Below are 27,875 nucleotides of genomic sequence, written 5' to 3' on the forward strand. Positions count from 1 at the left end.
ATATTCTTTTTACACCTTTTCTGTATCTCCTTCTTCTTTATTTTCATCTCTTTCTGGATTAAGCCCTATAAATTATTTGATTCTCTGACTGCTCTCTCTATCCACCCTAATCATTTATCTCTTAGTTTGCAATAAGGTTTCTTCCCCCCACCTTGTCCTCCTTTCCAGGGTTGCTTCAATGAAAAATCAAAGCATACCTGGTGGGCGGTCCAATACACCACTAGAAGTAGTGAGATACAGCAGCCAAGGCACAACAACGGAGTGCACATAACACACTCCAAAAACATTTCCTGAAGTGCCAGACCCTGGACAGTCCTTTTTAATATAGTAGTACTCGCAAGTGCAGGACACATAACAAGCTATTAAAACATGTAAAGGACAGAAAACTAGCCAAAATGATGAAAGGGAAGAATTCTTCTCAACAGAAATTCCAAGAAGAAATGACAGCCAGAAAATTGCTCAAAACAGATAGAAACAACATATCTGATCAAGAATGTAGAATAGTACCCATAAGACTAATAGCTGGGCTTGAAAAAAGCATAGAAGACGGCAGAGAATATACTGCTGCAGAGATCAAGGACCTAAGAAATAGTCACGATGAATTAGGAAATGTTGTAAATGAGATGCAAAATAAACTAGAGATAGTGACAGCAAGGATGGAAGAAGCAGGGGAGAGAATAAGTGAAATAGAAGATAAAATTATGGAAAAGGAAGAAGCTGAGAAAAGGTGAGAAAAGAAATTAATAGACCACAGGGGCAAATCAGAGACCTAAGTGACTCAATGAAACAAAATAATATTCATATCATAGGAGTTCCATAAGAGGAAGAAAGGGGCAGAAGGTTTATTTCAGCAAATTATAGCTGAGAACATCCCTAATCTGGGGAAGAAACAGGCATCCAAATCCGGGAGGCACAGAGAACTCCCTTCAGAATCAACAAAAACAGATCAACACCATGACATATCATAGTGAAACTGAGAAAATACAAAAATGAAAAGAGAATTCTCATAAGCAGCTAGGGAAAATCAGACCTTAACCTACAAGGGTAGACACATAAGGGTAGTAGCAGACCTGTCCACTGAAACTTGCAGGCCAGAGGGAGTGGTAGGAAATATTCAGTGTGCTGACTAGGAAAAATATGCAGCCAAAAATCCTTTTTCCAGCAAGGCTGTCATTTAGAATAGAAGGAGAGATAAAGGCTTTCCCAGACAAACAAAAACTGAAGGAGTTCATGACCACTAAACCAGCCCTGCAGGACATCCTGAAGGGAACTCTATGAGTGGAAAGCAGCAAAACCTACAAAGGACCAGAGACAACATCACAAGCACAAAACCTACAGATAACACAATGACACTAAACCCGTATCTTTCAATAATCACTCTAAATGTAAATGGACTAAATGCCCCAATAAAAAGACATAGGATATCAGAATGGATAAAAAAACAAGACGCATCTCTATGCTTCCTACAAGACACTCATTTTATACCTGAGGACACCTGCAGATTGTGAGGGGATGGAGAACTATCACGCTACAGGATGTCAAAAGAAAGCTAGAGTAGGCATACTTATATCAAACAAACTAGATTTTAAAACAAAGACTATAACAAGAGATGAAGAAGAGCATTATATCATAATTAAGGGGTCTATCCATCAAGAAGAGCTAACAACTGTAAATGTTGATGCCCTGAACATAATAACCCCCAAATATATGAATCAATTAATCATAAACATAAATGAATGTATACACAACAATACCGTGATTGTAGGGGACTTTAATACTCCACTTACAACAATGGAAAGATCATCTAGGCAGAATATCACTAAGGAAACAATGGCTGTAAATAATACACTAGACCAGATGGACTTAACAGGTATATTCAGATTTTTCATTGAAAAGAAGCAGAATACACATTCTTCTCAAATGCATGTTGAACATTCTCCAAAAAAGATCACATACTGAGTCACAAAACAACCCTCAACGAATATAAAAGGACTGAGCCATACCATGCATATTTTCAGATCACAATGCTTTGAAACTTGAAATCAAGCACAAGAAAAAATTTGGAAAGCCTCCAAGTACATGGAGGTTAAAGAAGATCCTACTAAATCAAGAGATGAAGAAGGGCATTATATCATAATTAAGGGGTCTAAGATGCACCCCCATGTTTTTACCAGCACTATCAACAATAGCCAAAGTATGGAAAGAGCCCAAATGTCCATCGATGGATGAATGGATAAAGAAGATGTGATATATATGTACAATGGAGTATTACTCGGTAATCAAAAAGAATGAAATCTTGCCATTTGCAACTACATGGATGGAACTGGAAGGTATTATGCTAAGTGAAATTAGTCAGTCAGAGAAAGACAAAAATCATATGACTTCACTCATATGAGGACTTTAAGACAAAACAGATGAAAATAAGAGAAGGGAAACAAAAATAATATAAAAACAGGGTGGGAGACAAAATAGAGGAGTCTCAGAAATATGAAGAACAAACTGAGGGTTGCTGGAAGGGTTGTGGGAGGGGGGATGGGCTAAATGGGTAAGGGGTATTAAGGAATCTACTCCTGAAATCATTGTTGCACTATATGCTAGCTAATTTGGATGTAAAATTTAAAAAATAAAAAATAATAAAATAATAAAAAATAAAAAAAAAATAATTAAGGGGTCTATCCACCAAGAAGACCTAACAATTATAAACATTTATGCACTAAATGTGAGAGCACCCAAATATATAAATCAATTAATCACATAGAGAAACTCATTGATAGTAATACCATAATAGTAGGAGTCTTCAACACCCACTCACAGCAATGGACAGATCATCTAATCAAAAAATCAACAAGGAAACAAAGACTTTGAATGACATACTGGACCAGATGGAATTAAGATATATTCAGAACATTTCATCCTAAAGCAGCAGAATATACATTCTTCTCCAGTGCACATGGAATGTTCTCCAGAATAGACCACATACTGAGACACAAATCAGCCCTCAGCAAGTACAAAAAGGTCGAGATCATACCATGCATATTTTCAGACCACAACACTATGAAACTTGAAATCAACCACAAGAAAAAATTTGGAAAGGTAACAAATACTTGGAACCTAAAAAACATCCCACTAAAGAATGAATGGGCTAACCAAGAAGTTAAAGAGGAAATTAAGAAGTATATGGAAGCCAATGAAAATGATAACACCACAACCCAAAACCTCTGGGATGCAGCAAAGGAGGTCATAAGAGAAAAGTATTTAGTAATCCAGGCCTTCCTAAAGAAGGAAGATCTCAGATACACAACCTAACCTTATGCCTGAAAGAGCTGGAAACATAACAGCAAATAAAACCCCAAACCAGCAGAAGACAGGAAATAATAAAGATTAGAGCAGAAATTAATGCTATAGAAACCCAAAAAACGTTAGAACAGATCAATGAAACCAGAAGCTGGTTCTCTGAAAGAATTAACAAAATTGATAAACCACTAGCCAGTTTGATCAAAAAGAAAAAGGAACGGACCCAAATAAAGAAAATCAAAAATGAAAGAGGAGAGATCACAACCAACACAACAGAAATAAAAACAATAATAAGAGAATATTATGAGTAACTATATGCCAATAAAATGGGTAATCTGGAAGAAATGGACAAATTCCTAGAAACATATATACTACCAAAACTGAAACAGGAAGAAATAGAAAATTTGAACATACCCATAACCAAAAAAGAAATCGAATTAGTAATTAAAAATTTCCCAAAAAACAAGAGTCCAGAGCCAGATGGCTTTCCAAGAGAATTCTACAAACATTTAAGGAAGAGTTAAAACCTATTCTCTTGAAACTGTTCCCAAAAAATAGAAATAGAGGGAAAACTTCCAAACTCTTTCTATGAAGCCAGCATTACCTTGATTCCAAAACCAGACAGAGACCCCACTCAAAAGGAGAACTATAGACCAATTTCCCTGATGAACATGGATGCAAAAATCCTCAACAAGATATTAGCCAACCGTATCAAACAATACATTAAAAAAATTATCCACTATGACCAAGTGGGATTTATACTTGGGATTCAGGGCTGGTTCAATACCCACAAAACAATTAACATGATTCATCACATCAATAAAAGAAATGACAAGAACCACATGATCCTCTCAATATATACAGAGAAAGCATTTGACAAAATACAGCATTCTTTCTTGATAAAAAACCCCCAAGAAAGTAGGGATAGAAGGATCATACCTCGAGATCATAAAAGCTATATATGAATGACCCAACGCTAATATCATCCTCAATGGGGAAAAACTGAGAGCTTTCCCCCTAAGGTCAGGAACAAGACAGGGATGTCCTCTCTCGCCACTGTTATTCAACATAGTATTGGAAGTCGTGGCCTCTGCAATCAGACAACACAAAGAAATAAAAGGCATCAAAATCGGCCAGGAGGAGGTCAAACTTTCACTCTTCGCAGATGACACCAACTAATCTTTGACAAAGCAGGAATGAATAACCAATGAAGTAAAGACAGCCTTTTCAGCAAGTGGTGCCAGGAAAACTGGACAGCGACATGCAGAAGAATGAACCTGGACCACTTTCTTACACCATACATAAAAACAAACTCAAAATGGATGAAAGACCTAAATGTAAGACAGGAAGCCATCAAAATCCTCAAGGAGAAAGCAGGCAAAACCTCTGATCATGGCCGCAGCAACTTCTTACTCTTACAACAACTTACAACGTCTCTGGAGGCAAGGGAAACAAAAGCAAAAATGAACTACTGGGACCTCATCAAAATAAAAAGCTTCTGCACAGCGAAGGTAATAATCAGTAAAACTAAAAGGCAACCGACAGAATGGGAGAAGATATTTGCAAAGGACATATCAGATAAAGGGTTAGGATCCAAAATCTATAAAGAACTTATCAAACTCAACACCAAAAAAACAAATAGTCCAGTGAAGAAATGGGCAGAAGACAAGAATAAACATTCCTCCAAGGAAGACATCCAAATGGCCAACTGACACGTGAAAAAATGCTCAGCATCACCAGGGATGACACATGAAAAAATGCTCAGCATCACCAGCATCATCATCAGGGAAATACAAATCAAAACCACAATGAGACACCACCTTACACCTGTCAGAATGGCTAACATTAACAACTCAGGCAACAACAGATGTTGGCGAGGATGCGGAGAAAGAGAATCTCTTTTGCACTGCTGGTGGGAATGCAAACTGGTGCAGCCACTCTGGAAAACAGTATGGAGGTTCTTCACAAAACTAAAAATAGAACTACCCTACGACCGAGCAATTGCACTACTAGGCATTTATCCACAGGATACAGGTGTGTTGTTTTCAAAGGGACACATGCACCCCCATGTTTATAGCAGCACTATCAACAGTAGCCAAAGTATGGAAAGAGCCCAAATGTCCATCAATGGATGAATGGATAGAGAAGATGTGGTATATATATATACAATGGAGTATTACTCGGCAATCAAAAAGAATGAAATCTTGCCATTTGCAACTACATGGATGGAACCAGAGGGTATTATGCTAAGCCAAATTAGTCGGAGAAAGACAAATATCATAGGACTTCACTCATGTGAGGACTTTAAGAGACAAAACAGATAAACATAAGGGAAGGGTAACAAAAATAATATAAAAACGGGGAGGGGGACAAAACATAAGAGACTGTTAAATATGGAGAACAAACAGAGGGTTACTGGAGGGGTTGTGGGAGGGGGGATTGGCTAAATGGGTAAGGGGCATTAAGGAATCTACTCTTGAAATCATTGTTGCACTATATGCTAATTTGGATGTAAATTTAAAAAAATAAATTTAAAAAATTAGAAAGAAAGAAAGAAAGAAAATATCCTAAGGAATGAATGGGTCAATCAGGAAATTAAAGAACTTTAAAAATATATGGAAGCAAATAAAAATGAAAACATGACAGTCCAAACCCTTTGGCATGCAGCAAAGGCAATCCTAAAAGGAAAATACATCATAAATCAGACGTATCTCAAAAAGCAAGAAAAATCCCAAATACAGAATCTAACCTCACACCTACAGGAACTAGAAACAGAGCAGCAAAGAAACCCCAAAGCCAGCAGAAGAAGAGAAATAATAAGGATTAGAGCAGAAATAAACAATATAGAATCCAAAAACAAACAAACAGTACAACCTATCAATGAATTTAAGAGCTGGTTTTTTGAAAAAATAAACAAAATCAATAAACCCCCAGCCAGACTTCTCAAAAAGAAAAGAAAGAGGACCTAAACAGATAAAATCACGAATGAAAGAGGAGAGATTACAACCAATACCACAGAAATACAAACAATTATTAGAGAATATGATGAAAAATTATATGCCAACAGACTGGATAACCTAGAAGAAATGGACAACTTCCTAGACATTCACACGCTACCAAAACTCAAATAGGAAGAAATAGAAAACTTGAACAGACCCACAACCGGTGAAGAAATTGAACTGGTTATCAAAAATCTCCCAACATTTAAGAGTCCTGGGCTAGATGCCTTCCCAGGGGAATTCTACCAAACATTTAAACCAGTCATGGTACCTATTCTTCTCACACTGTTCCAAAAAAATAGAAACAGAAGGAAAACTTCCAGACTCATTGTATGAAGCCAGCATTACCTTTATACCCAAACCAGTCAAAGACCCCACTAAAAAGGAGAATTACAGGCCAATATCCCTGATGAACATGGATGCAAAAATTCCCAACAAGATACTAGCAAATCAAATTCAACAGTATATTAAAAGAATTATTTACCATGATCAAGTGGGATTCATTCCTGGGCTACAGGACTGGTTCAATATTCACAAATCAATCAATGTGATACATCACATTAATAGAAGAAAGGGTAAGAACCATACGATCCAGCCAATAGATGCAGAGAAAGCATGTGACAAAATACAGCATCCTTTCTTAATAAAAACCCTCAAGAAAGTCAGGATAGAAGGAACATACCTTAACATCATAAAAGCCATATATGAAAGGCCCACAGCTGATATCATCCTCAAAGGGGAAAAACTGAGAGCTTTCCCCTTGAGATCAGGAAATGACAGGGATATCCACTCTCACCACTGTTGTATAACATAGTGTTGGAAGTCCTAACCTCAGCAATCAGACAACAAAATGAAATAAAAGGCATCCATATTGGCAAAGAAGTCACACTTTCATTCTTCACAGATAACATAATACTCTACATGGAAAACCCGAAAGTCCCCACCAAAAAACTGCTAAAACGGATACATGAATTCAACAAAGTTGCAGGACATAAAATCAATGTAGAGATATCGGTTGCATTTTTATTCAACAATAATGAAACAACAGAGGTATCAGGGAATCGACAATTGCACTAAGAACCATAAGATGCTTAGGAATAAACCTAAACAAAGAGGTAAAAGATCTGTACGCTGGAAACTATAGAAAGCTTATGAAAGAAATTGAAAACACAAAGAAATGGAAAAACATTCCATGCTCGTGGATTGGAAGAACAAGTATTGTTAAAATGTCCGTACTACCCAAAGCAATCTACACATTCAGTGCAATCCAATCAAAATTGCATCGGTATTCTTCTCAAAGCTAGAACAAACAATCTTAAAATTTATATGGAAGCACAAAAGACCCCAAATAGCCAAAGTAATGTTGGAAAAGAAAACAAAAGCTGGAAGCATCACGATCCTGGACGTTAGCCTCTACTACAAAGCTGTAATCATCAAGACAGTATGGTATCGGCACAAAAACAGACACACAGCCCAATGGAATAGAATAAAGAACCCAGAAGTGGACCCACAAATGTATGGCCAACTAATCTTCAACAAACAGAAAAGAGTATCCAATGGAAAAAAGACAGTCTCTTTGGCAAATGGCACTGGGAGAACTGGACAACAATATGCAGAAGAACAACACTGGACTACTTTCTTACACCATACACAAAAATAAATTCAAAATGGATGAAAGACCGAAACATGAAACAGGATATCATCAAAATCCTAGAAGAGAAAGCAGGCAACAACTTCTTTTGGCTCGGCCGCAGCAACTTCTTACTTGACATGTTCTCCAAAGGAAAAGCAAAAATGAGCTACTGGACCTCATCATAATAAAAAGCTTTTGCCCTGTAAAGGAAACAATCAACAAAACTAAAAGGTAACTGACAGAATGGGAGAAGATATTTGCAAAAGACATATCAGATAAAGGGTTAGTATCCAGGGGCGCCTGGGTGGCTCAGTCAGTTGAGCGTCCGACTTCGGCTCGGGTCATGATCTCCCAGTTGACGAGTTCGAGCCCCGCGTCTGGTTCTGTGCTGACAGCTCAGAGCCTGGAGCCTGCTTCTGATTCTGTGTCTCCCTCTCTCTCTGCCTCTCCCCTGCTTGTGCTCTCTGTCTCAAAAATAAACATTAAAAAAAGTTGTTTTTAAAAAGGGTTAGTATCCAAAATCTATAAAGAACTTACTAAACTCAACACCCAAAAAACAAATAATCCAGTGAAGAAATGGGCAGAAGACATGAATAGGCATTTTTTCCAAAGAAGACCTCCAAATGGCTAACAGACACATGAAAAGATGCTCAACTTTGCTCATCATCAGGGAAATACAAATCAAAACCACAGTGAGATACCACCTCACACTGGTCAGAGTGGCTAAAATGAACAACTCAGGAAACAACAGATGCTGGTGAGGATGTGGAGAAAGGGGAACCCTCTTGTCCTGTTGGCGGGAATGCAAACTGGTGCAGGCACTCTGGAAATCAGTGTCGAGGTTCCTCCAAAAATTAAAATGTGAATTACCCTATGACCCAGCAATAGCACTACTAGGAATTTATCCAAAGGATTAGGGAATGCTGATTTATAGGGGCACATGTACCCCAATGTTTATAGCAATGGTATCAACAATAGCCAAATTATGGAAAGAGCCCAAATGTCCATCAAATGATGAATGAAGATGTGGTATACACACACACAAACACACACACACACACACACACACACACACACACACACACACACAATGGAATACTATTCAGCAATGAAAAAGAATGAAATCTTGCCATTTGCAACAACACGGATGGCACTGTAAAATATTATGCTAAGTGAAAGAAGCCAGTCCATGAAAGACAGGTATCATGTTTTCACTTATATGTGGAAGTTGAGAAATAAAAAAATAGATAGATAGATAGATAGATACAAACAGAAAGGGAGGGAAACCATAAGAGACTTTTAATTAGAGAAAAAACTGAGGGTGGAAGGGAGTGGGAGAACAGGGGGATGGATAAAATGGGTGATGCGCATTGAGGAGGGCACTCATTGGGATGAGCACTGGGTGTTTTATGTAAGTGATGAATCATGGGAATCTACTCCCGAAGCCAAGAGCACACTGTATGCACTGTGTATTAGCTAACTTGACAATAATAAATAAATAAATAAATAGATAGATAGATAAATAAATTTAACCAAACTAAATAGGACTAAAAAAAAGTTATTTATTGATACCAATTATACTAGTTATTCCATTCTTAAGTCAAAAATCAACAGGACAGGATTTATAAGCCTTACTTCAGTAAAAAAAAAAAAAAAAATTATAGACTCTAGATTTGACATACGGGTGTTCATTTTACAATTTTTTTAACATTTTTTATGCTTGAAATTTTTCGTAATAAAATTTAAAAAATGTTTTTAATTAAATAGGACTGTAAATTCAGTTATTCTGGCCACATCTCAGGTACTAGTCGCCACACATAGTAGCTGGTGGTTACCTTACTGAACTACAGATAGAGGACATCTCCATTATCTCAAATAAGTTTACTGGCCAGAACCTCTCTAGATAATGTAGCTCAGGAGTACTGCACAACTTCAGAGACTAATTCTTCCCAATAAGGTCATCCTCACTGTCCCGGGGCAAGTGAATCGTCACTACAAGGACTGCCCCTTTAAAAAGTGGGGGTTCAGATGGAGAAAGAACAATACCAGGGGCATGCTTACTAAGAGAAATAATGAAAGACCAAGTCTATCAGAAAGACGTTGAAGGGAACTGAAAATCACGAGTGGAAACTATGGTCATTAGAAATTAAAATACACACACACATGTGCGTGTAAAAGCCTAAATTTTTAATAATTTGTCATGCTGAGAACTCATTTAGTTCCTACAGAAACACAAATATATTGTGAAATATCTTATTTACAAAATTTACTGTGAAAATAAGGAATAAGGGCAGAATAAAAGCTGTGTTTAACTTGGGGTGCTGACTTTACTCTTGTAACCCTTTAGGCATGATTGATTATACCAAAAGTATTTAAATTTTAATAATTCCTGGGGGGTTGGTGATAAATGTAAAAAATCCAGAACCTTCTGTAAACAACTTCTATAGGCACCAACAAATTAAGTCCCATTAGGTATGGAAGTAATAAAGGTAACACGTAATTGCCTTTAATGGATGAAACTCTGGCTGCATGAAAGAACTTCTGCCATAGGATGTCCTACCATAACAATTCTTTATTATCTTAAAGTGAATAAAAAGACATACCCTTCTGGAAAAAAGAACAAAAACAAAACAAACAAACAAACAAAAAAACCACTCTCCATCCAGGCTTTGATATGTTTTATTGGAGCAAAATCTCAACAAAAAGTTGCTTTCATTTACAGAATTTAATATGTGTGAGGACTATCTAAACCACTTGGAGCCAAGTGAGAATAACCATTAAGCCTGTTTATGTATTTTCTTATTTTCAGTGGGCATACAAAACAAGAGTTTCACATTTATAAAAATCCCAATATTGTAAATGACAAACCCATCCCTTAATTAAATATAAAAACAGCTTTTAAAAAAACATACAACTTAGATTGGTTTAATCTTGAAATGTAATCCAATAAGACTAAAAACTAAACATTTCAGGTCCTGTACCAAGTAGTAAAATACTCGAAGGCCTTCAGGATCCCTAAAATTTAAAAAGGTAAAAGTTACTTTTTTGTTCCTAAAATGAAACATATCATTTTGTAAGTTAATTCCTAAAACAAAATAAAAAACAAAACAAAGGAATCCAGGAGAAAGGAAGGATTTGCTGCAACTAAAATGAACATACTGAATAATTTTCATTTCCTTTCTCTATCTTTTCTACAAAAAATATAAATTTTATTCACCAGTATTCATTTCATACTCAAGTATTTATTTTCTTATCAAAGTAAGAACTATACATAGCAAAAATGTATAAAGCAGATATAATTATAAAGATAGAAAAAATAATACTCATAATACTATAAAATGTCACTCCTTACAAAAAAACTATGAATATTTTGGCATTTCTCTATTTTCATAACTAAAAGCATTCCCTGGCCCTTTTTGATTACAAAAATTTTTTAAATGTTTATTTTTGAGAAAGAGAGAGAGAGAGAAGCAGAATGCGAGTGAGGGAGTGGCAGAGAGAGGGAGACACAGAATCTGAAGCAGGCTCCAGGCTCTGAGCTGTCAGCACAGGGCCCGACTTGGGGCCTCAATTCATGAGCCGGGAGATCATGACCTGAGCCAAAGTCAGATGCTTAACCGAATAAGCCACCCAGGGACCCCTGTTCCTTGTACCCTTTTTAACGTTGTTTTCCATTACATGAAAAATAATTCGCAAATGATTTCTAATTAACAATTCTCTTTTTGTTAAACAGTTGGATTTTTCCCCAATTATAAGACTCCAATGACCATTTTTATGACTAATAAAGCATTTTCATTATTTGACAGTATTTCCCTAAAATAGATGCTCAGAAATGGAATTACTAAGTCAAAGATGAATTTAAAATGCTAGCACCTTTTGATGCACAATTATCAAACTGCTTTCCAAAAAACACTGTACCAATTTAAAATCCCACTTAGGATATGAACGCCAGCCACATCCTCACCACTGTGGGGAAATAAATGTGATAGTTTAAAAGTATCTGGTCGGTCTTTATTGTATCTAATAGTTACTATACATTCATTCCTTTCTCCTTTCCTCTAACATATATTTACCAAGCACCTATCCTGCGCCAGGCACTGTGTTAACTTTGGAGATATAGCAAGGTTCTCATGGAGTTTATATTCAAGCCAGAAAAGCAAATAAATAAGTTATTACAATTTAGGGTGATAGGACAAAATACTAAGAAAACATTTTGAGGGGTAAAGAGAGAAAAGTAACTCCAAGTAGAGAAATTTTTCAGACAAAAACAACAGTATGTCCTACAAAGGCCCAGAGGAAACAAACTTGGAAAGACAGAGGAAGCTAAAACCATCCTTAAGTTACAATGACTTTTTTCAAATTCTTTCAAATATTAAATTCAAAGATGAGGATGATGTGATAATGAATGATATAATCCAATAAGGATTTCTTTTAAACTCTGTAAAAAGATACCCAGACTTTTACCAAAAATAGCTATTACAACGTGGTCATTATTGTACACAGTTGTCAGATTAACATTCTTTTGATAATCACAAAAATACACTAACCACTTTGATAGCAAGTCTTTAATGACATAAAAGTTAGAATTACATCTGCATAATAAACTGATAGGATGCCACCGAAATAATCTTAAAAAACTGGCTACTGTTCTAAAATGAGCCTCTCTAATTAATTACGTCAATTTAGTCAAAATACTTTAACATACTCACTTTGACTGATTTACATCAATAAGAGAACCTATTTTTGATGTGGTAAAAGAAATGTGTTCATCTCCAATTACAATTTCAAGTTCCTGAAAAAAACAAAATAGATTCATGTAGTTAATATAAAACTCCATCTCAGAAGTGTCTGTATTCTTGTTACCTAGAGGTCCCAATTGTAGCTGCGAGTTTTCTAGCAGTCATAGAGGAAAAAAAAAAAAAAAAAAAGAAAAGAAAAAGGAAAAGGAACTTGACCTGTTAGACATAAACTATGTCTGTAAAATAAAAACCTCATCGAATGCTCAGGAGTCCCCAATATTAGGATCAACCAAGAATTGCTTTCCAGAGATCTCATAAAGAAAACACTATAAATATGAATGACACATGAACATTTCTTATGTCCGTAAAAACTAAAGAAATAACTTTGAAGCACAATGTTGTAAAAATAATAATATGGGTAAAAACCTATTTTTAATAAATAAATATAAGCACACTTAACCATTCTACCAGAAATGCAGAGTATTAACAGCACCACTTTGGGATCTACTGTGTATGAGGCCCTGCTGCTAGGGACTTTAAAACATACTCTGTAATCCCTAAAATACCCTTATCAGGGTATTTGACAAATGCAAAATACAAGATTCATAAAGCATAGGGAAAAACATCAACATTTACAACCACTAATAAGTGATAGTACTCATATTTGAATCCTGGGCTGTTAACACTGAAAGACTCACACTTGTTTGACTTCACAAAACATTTAAAATTAAGCACTACTAAAACAAATACAACATACTGTAGACATTCTCAGTGTGCCATAATTACTGGATAAGTTTTTCTCTATATTTTATCTGCAAATCTAAAACCAATGATTAAGAGGCTATGTCTGTAGTGATTTATCAGGTTAAATAACAAATGCCATTAAAGACAATCTCAGCTATATGTCTGATCAAAAGACCTAATTACACACAGTTTATGGCACACACAACATGGAGAATTACCTAAGGCTCTCAATCAATCATAAAATCTTTGACTTAAAGATCCAATGGATGATCTCTGGAACATGCTTAACCCTCCCCACTAACCAAAACATAAACACATCATCAAGTGGGTACATAAAATACTGGGTTCTCCCAGAGTCTAAAAGAGATAAAAGGTTTACTGCTGTTGTCTGTTTTTTAGTACAAATGTACCCATTGCATAAAGCAAACTGAGATTTAAATTTATTTTTTAAAAGTGTTTCAATGCATAAAATAAATACTGTTAACTATTACCTTTGCTTTCCTAAATAATGTTTCTTTAAACAGAAGAGCTAAGTGACTGCTATAGAATGTCAGCATCTATTCGATTTCTCCACATTTTCTTCTAGAAGAAAGTAATATAAAGTCAAAGAAGGTGACATAAAGTATAATTCTTAGGAACATAAAAAAGTGAAATTAAGTGTTTCTTTCTCCAGGAATTGTATCTCATGTCTTCAAGAGCTGAAAAGACCCAATCAAACTATCTTTTTACAGAGTGAAATGAAACCTTCAAAGTTCTTCACAAGCCCTCTGAGAAACATTAATTACTCTAAAGGGAATATGAGGCAAAAGCAATGGTCAGTTCGAACAAAGACACCAATCAAATCCCTCTCCTGGGCATAAGGATGCAGACAAGGGTTCTCAAAGTTATAAAAATGAAGAAAGTAAATTTTACAGTCAATAAGAATCCTGTCTTGAATTTAACAAACACTGTACTTATTCCTAATAGAAGTAATACACAATAGAAATTATTCATAACAGTGTGAAAACATCATAGCTTTAACTGGGGAGGCTAGAGAGAGGACTGGTCAGAAAGGGGTCTAAATCTTGAGCTACACATTGACTCCTTCACTACTCAGAGGTAGCACAGGAAATGAGCCTAAGTGAAACAAAATTAAACAGGATTTACCGGGTGCCTACTAAATGGAAAACCAAAGAACCAATGGTCTATTCTAAATAAATAAGGAGAAACGTAACAATTAATTATATTACCAACTTTTAAGACGTATGCATTTAAAGAACCACTAAACACCAACCTGTCGGCCAACTCTGTCAGGGGGAGGCCACAAAGCATCATCTTCTTTTGTAATTTCACTGTCGTCAATGATTCTCTTCAGTTCTTCCATTACACTCTTGTGTACATAAGCCTGAAAATAAGTTCCAGTAAAAATCTCATGTCTATTTCTTCCCCCAACTCAGAATGAAATAATCATACAATGTTACAAACACTAAATATTCAAAGGGAGTATCAGGGAAGAATCGAATGCTGATTCCAAAATTACAAGGTGAGAGAGAATCACTCATCCATAGGATTCTTCTTCATTCTCTTGCCCTTTCCTTGAATATACATTTGTCTCCAAATTAAAAAAAAAAAAAAAAAAAAAGGTAATTTACACTAGCCTCCTTTTAAAACCCTGGATTCTGGACTTCATAACATGGGACTCAATTACCTGAGTGGTTAATGGTGATAAGGGAAAATCTATAAGGTGAACAGAGGCAAATACAAGTAGACATCACAGCTACTGTTCTGAACTTTTTCTTATCCCTAACTTTTGAGCCTTTTATTTAAATTCACACTGTGTTTAGCACCTGGGTAGCTCAGGTCATGATCTCAGGAGTTCATGAGTTTGAACCCCGCATCAGGCTCTCTGCTGCTAGGGCAGAGCCTGCTTTGGATCCTCTTTCTCCCCCTCTCTCTCTGCTCCTCCCTTGCTTGGTTTCTTTATCTCTCTCTCTCTCTCTCTCTCTCTCCAATAAATGAATAAAAACTTAAAAAAATAAAATTCATACTGTGTTTAAATACTATCAATTAGTTTTAAATAGTGAATGTGACATAAAGACAAAATGAATTAAATCATATGTTCAAAGGTGGGTCTACAATTTATATTCAGATTGCTTCTTTTGATGTTACACATGCTACAGTTATATCTAATTTAAATAGAATCCCTTTTAAATCTATAAATGGCTTCTTTATAGTAATATAGCCTTAGATGTAGTTTTGTAAATTCAAAAAAGATCTGAAGAAAATGGTCTAAATGTAAAAAATTAGACATTCAAAAAGAACTTACCTCCTTTCTGATCATGACGTCATTTTTGTAATTGCTGTTGTTGGCATATCTAAGCTTTCCTGTGGGGAGTGGAAAAAAATTCAATCTATAACAGCAAAAACTGCTAAAAAAAAATAAAGAAAGAAAGAAAGGACACTGTAAGCAATTTTGAAGGTAAAGACCATTTTATACTACCACTTTTTTTATTAAAAGTTTCTGCCTTTTTAGCATAAGATCAATGCTAGATCTGTATTTGCTGGTAAAAAAAAAAAAAGTTAGCTAAAGCTGAAGTTAGTCATTTTCAAATATTCCATACCTTCAACAGAATTTTTAAGTACTCAACATAATTTTTAAATATTTCATGCCGTTGGGGCACCTGGGAGGCTCTGTCAGTTAAGCGTCCGACTTCAGCTCAGGTCATGATCTCATGGTTCATGAGTTCGAGCCCCACGTCGGGCTCTGTGCTGACAGCTTGGAGCCAGGAGCCTGCTTCAGATTCTGTGTCTCCCTCTCTCTCTGCCCCAACCCCATTCATGCTCTGTCTCTCTCTCTCTCTCTCTTAAAAATAAATAAACGTTAAAAAAATTTTTTTCAATAAATAAATAAATATTTCATGCCTTCAATATAATTGGAGGGCCTTTTTTTAAAGTTTATTTATTTATTGGGGGCGGGGGAGCACAAGCTGGGGAGGGGCCGAGAGAGAGAATCCCAAGCTGATAGCACAGAGCCCAATGTGGACTCAGTCCCACGAACCACGAGATCATGACCTGAGCCCAGATCAAGGGTCCGACACTTAACCAACTGAGGCACCCAGGCACCCTTTAGGAGAGTTACTTTTAAGGCTCATTTGCTTAAGCTATTATCATGAACTAGACAGGGAATCTGAAAAAGGAACTAACCTTTCTTTTAAAGCCTATGTTTTATGTCTTCATTGGTCCTAAGTGATTTACCCAGAGCATTTAATCTAATCGGTACTTCATCTATTCATGGTTGAGAAAACAAGAGTTCAGTTATTTGCCCAGGGACACAAAGATTCGGATCTGGATCCACCTTCTTTCAATACTCACGCTTTCCCTACTACTCCAAAATGTTCTCTATACAATATGGCAATGCTAATATTTTAGCACTGTCACTAGGATGCATATGCTATGTAATGCTTCTAGATAAAAAGTAGGCCAGTTTGTTAGCTGACCTATAGTTAATTTTAATCCATCGTTGACTTTTGTACTCCCTGATGCATGCTTCTCCTTATGGCTGTAGTCAGTTGCTCAGGGACAGATGTAATATGGTCCTGATCTCTGATGTTACCCTAATGAGGTGATCCTCTCACTAATGAAGGAAGTATGTAGAATGGTGTGATGGCAGATTACTGGATGAGAACCACCGTCCTGGCATGAAATTTCCCTGATAGTATCAGACTGCTTAATTTACGTGACTGGCTAAACAGGATATAGGCAAGCTGAAAGCTGTTCACAGGCAAAGACACTAAGAAGATTATCACCTAAAAAAAGAATAGATGGAGTATTCAGGTAAATTTGGCTCCTTAGCTAAATTGAGAAGAGACATGGGGAGAACAAGGGAGAATAAAGTGATTACAGTTTCTAAATTGCATGGCTGTATTTACCTTGAGTTCTTCCTTCAACGTCTGATTCTCTTCCTCTTTCCTAATATACGAGGCTTCTCTACTTTTTCTTTTTTTTTTTTTAAAGTAGGCTCCACGCCCAGCGTAAAGCCCAACATGGGGTTTAAACTCACACGACCCTGAGATCAAGACCTAAGCTGTGATCAAGAGTCAAACACTTAACCGACCCACGCGCCCCTTCTCCACTCTTTCACTCCCACAGAACTTTGCCCAAAACATATCGCACCACTTAATATCCACGCTGTTTTATGGCTAGTTTCATGTCTGTGTCGCCCACCAAGACATAACTCCTTCATGGAAATTAAAGAGTCTTATTCATTACTGTATCCTCAATTTTTGTATTTACTTGTTGCCCAGCACATAACACGTATTCAAAGAAGGAAAAGCCTACGTGGGTGGACTGCCCAGGTTGCCAGGAGAGTTCAGTATACGGGGCTGTCAAAAGATAGACTATGTTGCACCTACACGGCAGCAGACCGTTCACCCTTTGCTCATGCTATTTTCAGCAGTCTGAATGGTTTTCTCCCTCACAGGCCCAGAACATCCTATTCTCATTTAAAGACTCATTTGGGGCTCCTGGTGGCTCCATCAGTTAAGCATCTGACTTCGGCTCAGGTCATGATCTCTCAGTTTGTGGGTTCGAGACCCGCATGGGGCTCTGTGCTGACAGCTCAGAGCCTGGAGCCTGCTTCGGATTCTGTGTCTCCCTCTCTCTCTGCCCCTCCCCTACTCGTCCCTTCTTTCTCTCGTTGTCTCTCTCAAAAATAAATAAATGTTAAAAAACTAAAAAAAAAAAAAAAAAAAAAAAAAAAAAATACTCATTTTGAAAGAGGGCTTCGGCTGCCTCCATTGTGATCTCAAACTTTTTAGTTACGTTCCTCCTTCCAGCTTATCTCTCGGCTCCTGCAGAAGACCCTAAGGGCAAAGTATCTCCTAATGGGAACCAAAACTACCCCCTCAAGCAACAAGGACTGCCCCGAGCCAGCAAGACTTCAACTGGGATTGAAATCCAAGACAATGATCAATTTAAAATTCAAGGTCCACCTGCACACAACCCACCCACCTGTGCCCCACGTTTTCCTTACATAAACCTGGAAGTATTTTTGGCATTTTAGAGACGTATTTGAGAAGCTAGTCCGCTGTCTTCCGGTGCTGGCCTCTCTGAAATAAACTTTCTTGTTTCACCATCAGTAGATTCTCTACCATTGGATGTGTCAACAATGAGCCTCCGATTTGGTCTGTTTGGGAACCCGGGAGACAAGTGCTCCTGTAGCCCTGCGCACCAGCTGCAATTTCAACTGTTACCTTCTCTAGGAAGCTTTCCTTGACGCCTCCTACACGTAGCCCTAACCATCCCCCTCTTTTGTATTCTTAACACATCCTATGGCAAACAACTGTATTTAAGCACCCTAAACACATCATTACATTCATTTTTCTACACTGAGGAGCTCCCCTCTTTAGAGCAGGTCCTTTTCCTACACACGTGGCTTGAGAGGCAGGGCCTGAATGAATACAATGGTTGAACGGGGAGTCCGAAAATTAACTGGTCACCGGAAGACCTTCAGCATCCCTTGGACCCCGGCACGATGGAATGTTCTTCAAAATGTTCAGGTATGATGTCAAGTACACGAGATGCCTTTTCAGGTCCCTTCCGGTGCGCTGGATGCAGGATTCTGCTTACCCCCAAGTTTTCAGTATCTGGCAGGGTTCGATTTTTCTGAATTAATTTACACAGATCAATTTTCTTTTCTTCACGGAACCAATGTACGCCTCTGATAGACTTTCGTTCGTGTGTATTTCGGCTCTAGTGGCCCCGGCCCCCACTGCAGGCTCGCCAGCCCACCGCGGACGGCTCAGCCCACCCCGCCCCCTCCGCGTCCTCTGCGCTCCGCTTCCCCCAGCCGCGCAGCGCGCTCGGCGGCGGCGCCGCTCCCCTGCTCACCGTCTGGCCGAAACTCGAACTCCAGGAACTCGTGTCCAAACTTGCCCTTGTGCCCTACGTAGTAGCGCAGGTAGAAATCACTGGCCATAGCCATTTTCGTCCCCCTGAAGCCCGCCCGAGGCCTGGCCGACGTGCCGCCCGGCGCCTGGTAGTGACGTCATCGCCCAGGGTAAAAGCGTCGCGGCGGGCGTGCCTTTCTGGTCCCCGGTGACCGGAGGAAAGCGGGAAGGCGGGTTCTCCCGGGAGAGACTCGGAGGCGCTGGGGAGACCTGAACTTGGTTTCGCAAGGTTGGAAGAACATTTTTTTTCCCCCAAAATTAAGTAGATCGTGTGCTACAAGCAAAACACAGAAGTGTGAAAATGTCATAGTATTTTTTTATGGGCTGAGAATTCAGGTTTGCAAGTCGCTTTTACTTTTTGGGTCTCTAATTCTCGCGGCACCCTGCCCTCACGAGGGGGGGGGGGGGTGACGTGAATTCGCCTTTCACTGGTGGAGTGAGGAAAGATAAAGCCAGAATCCGAATGGTTGACCTGGACTACAACCCTTTCCTGCAGTTAGATTCCTAACCGGAGATTTCCCCCTTTGCACCACGGTTGCTAGCTAGCTGACAGCTAGAAGCCTATCAAACAAGAGGTATGAAATTTGAAAGACACATTGAAACTAAAGATCCCTGAAGTCACGGTATAAAAGAGTTCCTTTTAATAGTAAAACGTGTACCATTCAGCAAGGGTTAATCTTCAGTAGCCTGTGGAGTTTTGGCAATTTGACTGAAGATCAAATGGTTTAGCCCACGTTTCTTACCAGAAAAGAATTACATTGGGGAGGGGAAAGAATGCTCCAGTGTGGAATGGGTTTTGAAGGAGGTGGAAAGACAAGGGGAACGTTTACGGAGTCTACTTTTCAAATATTATTGATCACCCTGTTTTTACCAACCGAGTAATTCTGCTGGGTGACCTTTAACCCTCAGCAGTATTTAAAATAAAGAGTGGCAGTCAGAAGACCTGCGATTCATTCCCATCACTTATGCTCTACTAACCTTGGTTACTTAGTCACTGTCCACACCTGTTTGTTCACCAACTGAATGAATATCCTATGATCAACTTTGTCAATCTTTGTTGAGAAGATCAAATGAGATAATACATATATAATAAGCTTTAAAATTTATGAAAACAAGGGTGCCTGCGTGGCTCAGTGGGTTAAGCATTGGACTTCGGCTCAGGTCATGATCTCACAGTTCAGCCCACGTGGGGCTCTGTGCTGACAGCTTGGAGCCAGGAGCCTGCTTCAGATTCTGTGTCTCCCTGTCTGTCCCTCACCCGCTTGTCTTCTCTCTCTCTCTCAAAAATAAATAAACAATAACTTTTTTTTAGTTTATAAAAACATACAGGCATTTCTTATGTGCCAGAAATGGACAGACACTGGTAATAATGATAGAGCCCTTTACAAGTTTAGTCTAGAAAAGAAAGCAAACATGTAGTCACGTATTAGCACAAGGAAGCAAATATTATAAGAATATTTTTAGCTCTTTTGAGGAAGATACAGTCACAGCTACAAAGGAGCTTTGGACTTGCCCGCTCCTGTTCCCAGCTCACTGCTGTTAGCTCTCTCCAAGGAACCAGTCATGAAGAAGCCGCACCACAGCCATGGCTTTTAAAGACACCATAAAGACACCCGTGGAACCAGAGGTTCTAATTCAGTGAATTAGAATTATTATAACCAGACGCAACTTAAAATCTTTGGAGAAGGTATATGCTGACTTGATCAGAGATGCAAAGGGAAAGAATCTCAAAGTGAAAGGACCAGTTCAGATGCCTGCTAGATTCACCACAAGAAAAATTCCTTGTGGTGAAGGTTCTAAGACTCAGGATCATTTTCAGATGAGGATCTACAAGTGACTCATTGATTTGCACAGTCCTTTTGAGATTGTTAAACAAGATTACTTCCAAGAGTATTGAGCCAAGAGTTGAGGGTGAACTCACCACTGCAGATGCTTAAATCAATTTTTTTAATAACTTGATTATCAGTTGTTAAAAAAAAAAAGAAAAGAAAGCAAATTTTTAAATGCTGGTAGTACAGCAGAAGAAGCAAGCCACTTTATTGGGGAATAGGGGAAATTGAAGAAAGGGAAGTATCAAGGAAGGCTGTGTAGATGTACGATATGAATTGGACCTTGTTGGGTAAGTTCAGTGTATGGTCAAAGGGAGGGAAAGCATTCAGGGCAGAAAATAGCCTGAACAAAGGCACAGTGGTATGAAAGTGCCTGATTCTGGAAAGCCAAACACTTCACTATAGTTAGAACATAAAGTTCAGGGGCGCCTGGGTGGCTCAGTCGGTTAAGCGTCCGACTTCAGCTCAGGTCACGATCTCGCAGTCCGTGAGTTCGAGCCCTGCGTCGGGCTCTGGGCTGATGGCCCAGAGCCTGGAGCCTGCTTCCGATTCTGTGTCTCCCTCTCTCTCTGCCCCTCCCCCATTCATGCTCTGTCTCTGTCTCAAAAATAAATAAACATTAAAAAAAAATTATAAAAAAAAATTAAAAAAAAAAAAGAACATAAAGTTCATACAAGTGGAATGACTAGAAAGGCAGACTGGGCCAGATTATGTTGAGTCTATATTAACACTTATATAACTGTCAATGTAGAAATCTATATTAACCATTGTATAAATGTTAATATAGAAAAGTTATTCAGTTCCTATTATTTGCTGCCATTATGGAAAATATACAAGAGACATAAAGCACTATCCCTTAACACTAAAGTGACTAACTGTTTTGGTTTGCCCAGGACTAAGGAGTTTCCTGCGATGTGGGACTTTTCAGTTGTAAAGCCTGCAAAGACCCAGGCAAACCGAGATCAGTTGTTCACTGTACTTACTACAAGAATAACCCATAGAAATCTGACCACGTATTCCATAGTATCTCTGAAAATATAGGCAATAATCCATTTGGGTTGTTTTGTTTGTTTGTTTGTTTGTTTGTTGTGCCGGGAGCCTCATTCAATATATTTACATTCCCCAGTACATATCCATCAGATTTTTGGCTCACATGCCAATGTTCATCTTCATGCTTACGTAAGAGAGCTACCAGTTCCAGAACTATGACTATGCCAATAGTGCATGTGGAATGCGGTAGTAAGATCTTTATCTGTAGGCCAATTACTGTTTCTAATCCCCTAAAAAGACTTCTGCGCTAAAGACTAATCCTTTCTAACCCCTGTCAGTTTTTAAGGTGAAATGTGAAAATATATTCACTTAATCCTTTATATATGAAAAAGTAATCTCTTGTATCATTCTCTCTTGTATCATGATAAGCATTGCAAAGTGGTCTTCTTGGATGGTATACGAAGCAGATGTGGAAATGTTCTGAATGGCTTGTGAGCACTTGAAATGTGGATAGTGAGAATAGGAAGTGATTTTTTTTCTTTGTAAAGGTTTCATGGGGGGTGCCTGGGTGGCTCGGTCAGTTAAGCGTCTGACTTCAGCTTAGGTCATAATCTTGCGGTCCGTGAGTTCGAGCCCCGCGTCCGGCTCTGTGCTGACTGCTCAGAGCCTGGAGCCTGTTTTGGATTCTGTGTCTCCCTCTCTGTCTCCCCCTCCCCTGTTCATGCTCTGTCTCTCTCTGTCTCAAAAATGAATAAACGTTAAAAAAAAAAAAAATATATATATATATATATATATATATATATATAATAAAGGTTTCATGGGTATGAATTTAAAATAATACTGAAATAGCCACATGCGTCTATTGGCTACCATGTTGGACAGTGAAGTTATAAAAGAACCATTTCATACACTTTTAGTTGGGCTGGAAATAGTGAAAATATTTTTCAAACATTGATAAATCTGAATCCTAGTTGCTGTAGGCTTCAAATTAGAGTATACTTACTAGTATCACCACAGTTCATTTATGAAAATAAATGTCTAGGGCGGCCTAAATGAAGCCAAGTAAAGAATTATTTCTGTCTTCGCTAATGTAACCTATCTGTGGTTAGCTTTAAAAGACCCTTCTGAAGCAGTTAAGAAATACACATTTTATTTCCAACTCCAGTTGAAAATAAGGCTTCATGATTTAGTCAAATACACAATATTCACTGATAAAATAATGAATTTTAAGTTTAGTGTTTTCAGCTTCATGGTAATGAATCAAGTCAGAGGGCTATGGTCAGAGATGGTTATTTCTTAAGTGTTAATTTAGTCTTTTTTAAACGTTCTGATTTTCCCTGCATCTAAAACTCTTTCTTTTTTTGGTCTCTCAAATCTGGTTTATCCTCACACTTCTTTTGCCTTTTGCCTCACTATTTAAAATTATCAAGTTATTCCTACTTATAATTTTCAGAAATATGTTATGAATTTCGTGAGATAAACACTAGAGAGGACAGGTTTTTTGTTGTCCTTTTCTTTCTTTTCCTCTCGTCTGCTCTCCTCTCTTCTCCTCTCTTTTCTCTTCTCTTCCTTTCCTTTCTTTTCTTTTCATAATCAGTAGCTTTTGAATAGTTTACTTTTGTATTTACAGAACAAAAGCTTCCAGGACTATCTCCTTCCATTAAATGGACCAGAGTAATAAATCAAGAATATTATATAATCTAAAACAGCAGTCTAAGGTAATTTAAAGTTTTTTTTTTTTACTGTCAGAATGAGATGGTCTATTTCAACCTTTATTCCATCCACCCACCTTTCTCTTCTCTCTTCTATAATACCTTCTCTATGGAATTTTAACATAATGTCATTTTAATCACTCAGTGGTATTGCTTTTTTAGTAAGAGAAACACTATCCTGCAGAAATACCAAAATTTTCACATCATTGTTTCTCAGATATGTTCATATATGGTGAACACTATTGCTACATTATTATGACATGATGATATATTTAATTCCATCATTCAAACTAATAATTTTTTCCAGTGTATGACAATATTATATGCTTCTAACACAAAGCACGACCGCTAACCCTTATTTTCAAAACAAGTAAAAACAGTCTCTAAATTAAGCTATACTTAAAAATCCCCAGTTTTCCATTGTATTTGCCCTATTTATTTGTTCAAATGAGATATGGTAAAGCAAAAATTTAATAAAAATTATTATATAAAGGTTAAGATTAAGAGGATTCTGTCCATTAGCTTACTTTTTCTTTAAAAATGGTGAAGAAATTATTCCATTTTAATAATAAAATACCTAAATCTACCGTGAAAAACACTAGTGTTCTGCCTAAGCATGATTTGAAACTACTGTTTCAGACTATTCTAAGTTAAACCACATTTTCAACTTTGAATTCGACACTGTATCCAGGTGGATGTTTGCTCAGTTCCTGGCTGTGTTAGAAGCTGTTTTGAACAATAAAGCATAAATTGGGAAAACGGGATCAAGGGAAGGAGGGAATCAAAACAATAATACAAAGGCTATCCCAGATTCAACATAATTGAATGGTAGATATTTTAATTCTCTTTTCCATTCATTAGCTCGGAAATACGATGACTGTCTGACCAGTCGAAATGCCAGAAATATAATCCTCCTTTTGGAAAGAGCCTGGCCAAGTGAGGAAAAGACCCAGTTTTCTTAGAATGAACAATTACTGAATCCAGTTTTCCAAACCTGTATCCGGAAAAACAAATAAAATTATGGGTCAAATTTTAAATAGCAATCATCTGATTGCTGATTTCCCTCCTACCAGAACATATTTTAACATGCAGTATGAAAGAGCAGCTCTCCCATTAATTATGCACCACTTTTCTCCTAACTTCAGTATGTCCCCATCCACTTGCCTATTTGCAGTTCCTCAAATAAATTATGCTTTTTTTTTTCCTTGCCCCAGAGTTTTCACACATATAGTCCCTCTCCTGGATGGTTCCTCTCCTCACTTTTTGTCTGGGTCTAAATACCATCTCTTCAGGGACGCCCTCATTTTATATCTCATTCTACTATCCTATACTTTTTCCTCATAGCGCTTAACCATAATTTATAATTATACCTACACAAATATATACATACAGTCTCTTTCCAGACTGTAATCAAAAGCCCTCTGTTTTATCCAACATCTAGAACAATGCCTGGCACAGTTGGCCCTAACACCTTTTTAAAAACATTTGAATAAATACATAAGTATTTTGTAAATCTGACTTATGTGAACAGGCAAGAAACAACGAGATTCCATAGGACTTTATCATTTTGTGCCAAGCCACTCTATCTCCCTTCTCCCTATTGCAGCTTAACACCCATTTAAATCCTGAGGAATCATTGTGGTATTCCTACAGATGCAAGAATCATTATTCAGTTGAATGACTCATCGTGACTCCATCAGGATTCCAACTTCTACAAAATTTTCAGCTGCCAGCTATGTTTCCTATGGCAGCCTTAGATGTCCCTCCAGAGCACCCAGAATATTCTTTAAAATCACAGATAACTTGTTCAGATAAATTGTCATCATCATGATATTTTCAGTATTTTTAAACAGTAGGAGGCTACTATCATCATCCAGAAGCTCACACAAAAACGATGACCTCATTATTTTAGTCATGTGAGACTTGTTTAAAAAAATGTTTTTAACATTTACTTATTTATTTGAAAGACAGAGAGAGACCGAGTGTGAGCAAGGGAGGGGGAGAGAAAGAGGGAGACACAGAATCTGAAGCAGGCTCCAGGCTCTGAGCTGTCAGCACGGAGGCCAATGCGGGACCCGAACCCACAAACCGTAAGATCACGACCTGAGCTGAAGTCGGACGCTTAACCAGCTAAGCCACCCAGGCGTCCCTGTATCATACCACCTTTAAGCATGTCCTGCCTTGTAGTGTTACTGGCAGACTGAGGTTCTCCTTTTGGCTACAGCAGATTTTAAATGAAATAGATATGAGTAGGAAGGGAAAAAATAACGAAACTACCATTTATTGAGCACATATGTGCCAAATATTGTCCAAATATATATATTCTCATTCAGTCCTCACAACAACCCTGTGAGGTAGGTATTATCCCCATTTACACGTGAGGAATCAGTGTTCTGGCAATGTAGATTATCTCTTGAATTTTTCTGTTGACATTAATTTCCATTTATTTACTTTCATGCTCCCTATTATAGAGATTTGGGCAGCTATCTACTAGAAAATCCTATTTTTACCCAATAAATATTAATTTAATGAAGTTTCACAGTACATCAGTGAATGATTGAAAAGCAGAAACTACCATCCTTCTGTCTCAGATGACATAGTTTTCTAACCCTTTTAAAGACCTTCTGGACTACTAAGCATTCACATTTCCTACTTTTTAAGTACATAGTACAGGTGACCCTTGAACAACACAGGGATTAAGTGCGCCGACACCTGCACAGTCAAAAATCTGTATATAACTTTGGACTCCAAAACTTAACTAGTAATAGCCTACAGTTGACCAGAAGCCTTACCAAAAACATAAACGGTCAATCAACACATATTTCGTATGTTCTATGTATTATATACTGTAATCTTACAATAAATAAACTAGAAAAAAGAAAATGTTAAAATCATAAGGAAGAGAAAATACATTTACAGTATTGCACTGCATTTATCAAGAAAAAAAATCCATGTGTAAGGGAACCCACACATTTCAAACCTATATTGTTCAAGGGTCAACTGTATATTCATTGTCAGCCTAATGGACTCTCTAGGCTCAGTTTCCCTAGTCTTATGGGGACCAGGAAGCTAGTCTGATGAACAATAGATGTTGAATGTTCTTAATCATGAAAGGACCCCTCCAGCTTCTAGTTAAAAGTATTTCCAGCAGAGTTCACTTATCTCATAAGTAGATAAAAGGAGACCATCTTTCTCCTATCTGTACCCAAAGGGAAGCTCAGAAGTTTTCCTTCCTGGTCCTCCTCCAGTCCCGCAAGGATGGACCAGGATTGAAGAACTTTATCTCCTTCCTCCACCACCTCTTTGAAGGATGACCTTGGTCCACATCTATACTCCTTTTAATTCTCTTTCTCATCAACTTCTTTGTCAGCTTTCTATTCCCTCAGCTGACTGCAACTTCTCTGGGCCCTGTAATAAGTTAGGTAAAGGTATGCTTCAAGAGGAAACCAGCCTATGGTGGGAGGGCCAGCTTATGAGTGCAATGCCAGACAAACACTGGAGATTTCCAAGCCCTTCTTTGCAACACTACTATCCACCACAGTCTACCCTGGATCTTCAGGACTGAGACAGCAGAGATGAAACTGTACTCCTCAGTCTCCATGGTAGACGGTGTAGAGAGCCTCATCTCTCATCACTTCAGGTATCCAGGGAAATGTGTAGGGGAAGGTCCTATTTCTCCCTTTATGCCCCGCTAGAAAGCCGTTTTCTGTCCTTGGAGGAGTTCTTTCCAATAGGATGTGATCACCCGTCAATGTTTCGTGCCCGAGGATCTTCAAAGGATGCTGTAGCTGTAGGAGAGGCTCTCCAGGCTGATACCTGCGACAGCTGCATACAGCTCAGGCACCACCAGCTCGGGCACTTGCAACACAGCCTTGTCATTGGCAGATCGGGCGGCAGTTTCGAGGCGTGAGTGTAGCTCTTTGAGTGAAGGGCGGCTCTCCTCACTCCAGCGCCAGCAAGACTTCATAAGATTGTACCTGAAAGGGGAGCAAGAGAAACCAACTTCCT

At 38.0% G+C, this 27,875-nt stretch overlaps 2 protein-coding genes and 1 pseudogene across 2 annotated transcripts in view; 1 reads left to right on the forward strand and 2 right to left on the reverse strand.

Moving 5' to 3' along the window:
* Positions 1 to 10,589: 10,589 nt before the first annotated feature.
* On the reverse strand, positions 10,590 to 19,441 carry MAGOHB (mago homolog B, exon junction complex subunit). Its single transcript, XM_049627123.1, has 5 exons — positions 19,278 to 19,441; positions 15,715 to 15,773; positions 14,683 to 14,793; positions 12,636 to 12,718; positions 10,590 to 10,941 (listed from the first exon to the last, which is right to left on the reverse strand). Exons 1-5 carry the CDS (start codon positions 19,369 to 19,371, stop codon positions 10,842 to 10,844), a joined length of 447 nt encoding a protein of 148 aa, XP_049483080.1. The 5' UTR covers positions 19,372 to 19,441; the 3' UTR covers positions 10,590 to 10,841.
* Positions 19,442 to 20,676: 1,235 nt separating this feature from the next.
* LOC125920115 (40S ribosomal protein S20-like) lies at positions 20,677 to 21,790 on the forward strand (annotated as a pseudogene).
* A 3,947-nt stretch (positions 21,791 to 25,737) lies between these two features.
* The window catches only part of STYK1 (serine/threonine/tyrosine kinase 1), a 45,444-nt gene continuing 43,306 nt past the window's right edge, over positions 25,738 to 27,875 (reverse strand). Inside the window, exon 10 of the mRNA XM_049627093.1 lies at positions 25,738 to 27,844. Within this exon, the coding sequence (XP_049483050.1) occupies positions 27,640 to 27,844 (205 nt within the window). The 3' untranslated portion in view covers positions 25,738 to 27,639. The remainder of the gene's footprint in view (positions 27,845 to 27,875) is intronic.

The sequence above is a fragment of the Panthera uncia genome, chromosome B4 (assembly GCF_023721935.1).
Source record: "Panthera uncia isolate 11264 chromosome B4, Puncia_PCG_1.0, whole genome shotgun sequence".
In the NCBI taxonomy this organism is placed as follows: Eukaryota; Metazoa; Chordata; class Mammalia; order Carnivora; family Felidae; genus Panthera; species Panthera uncia.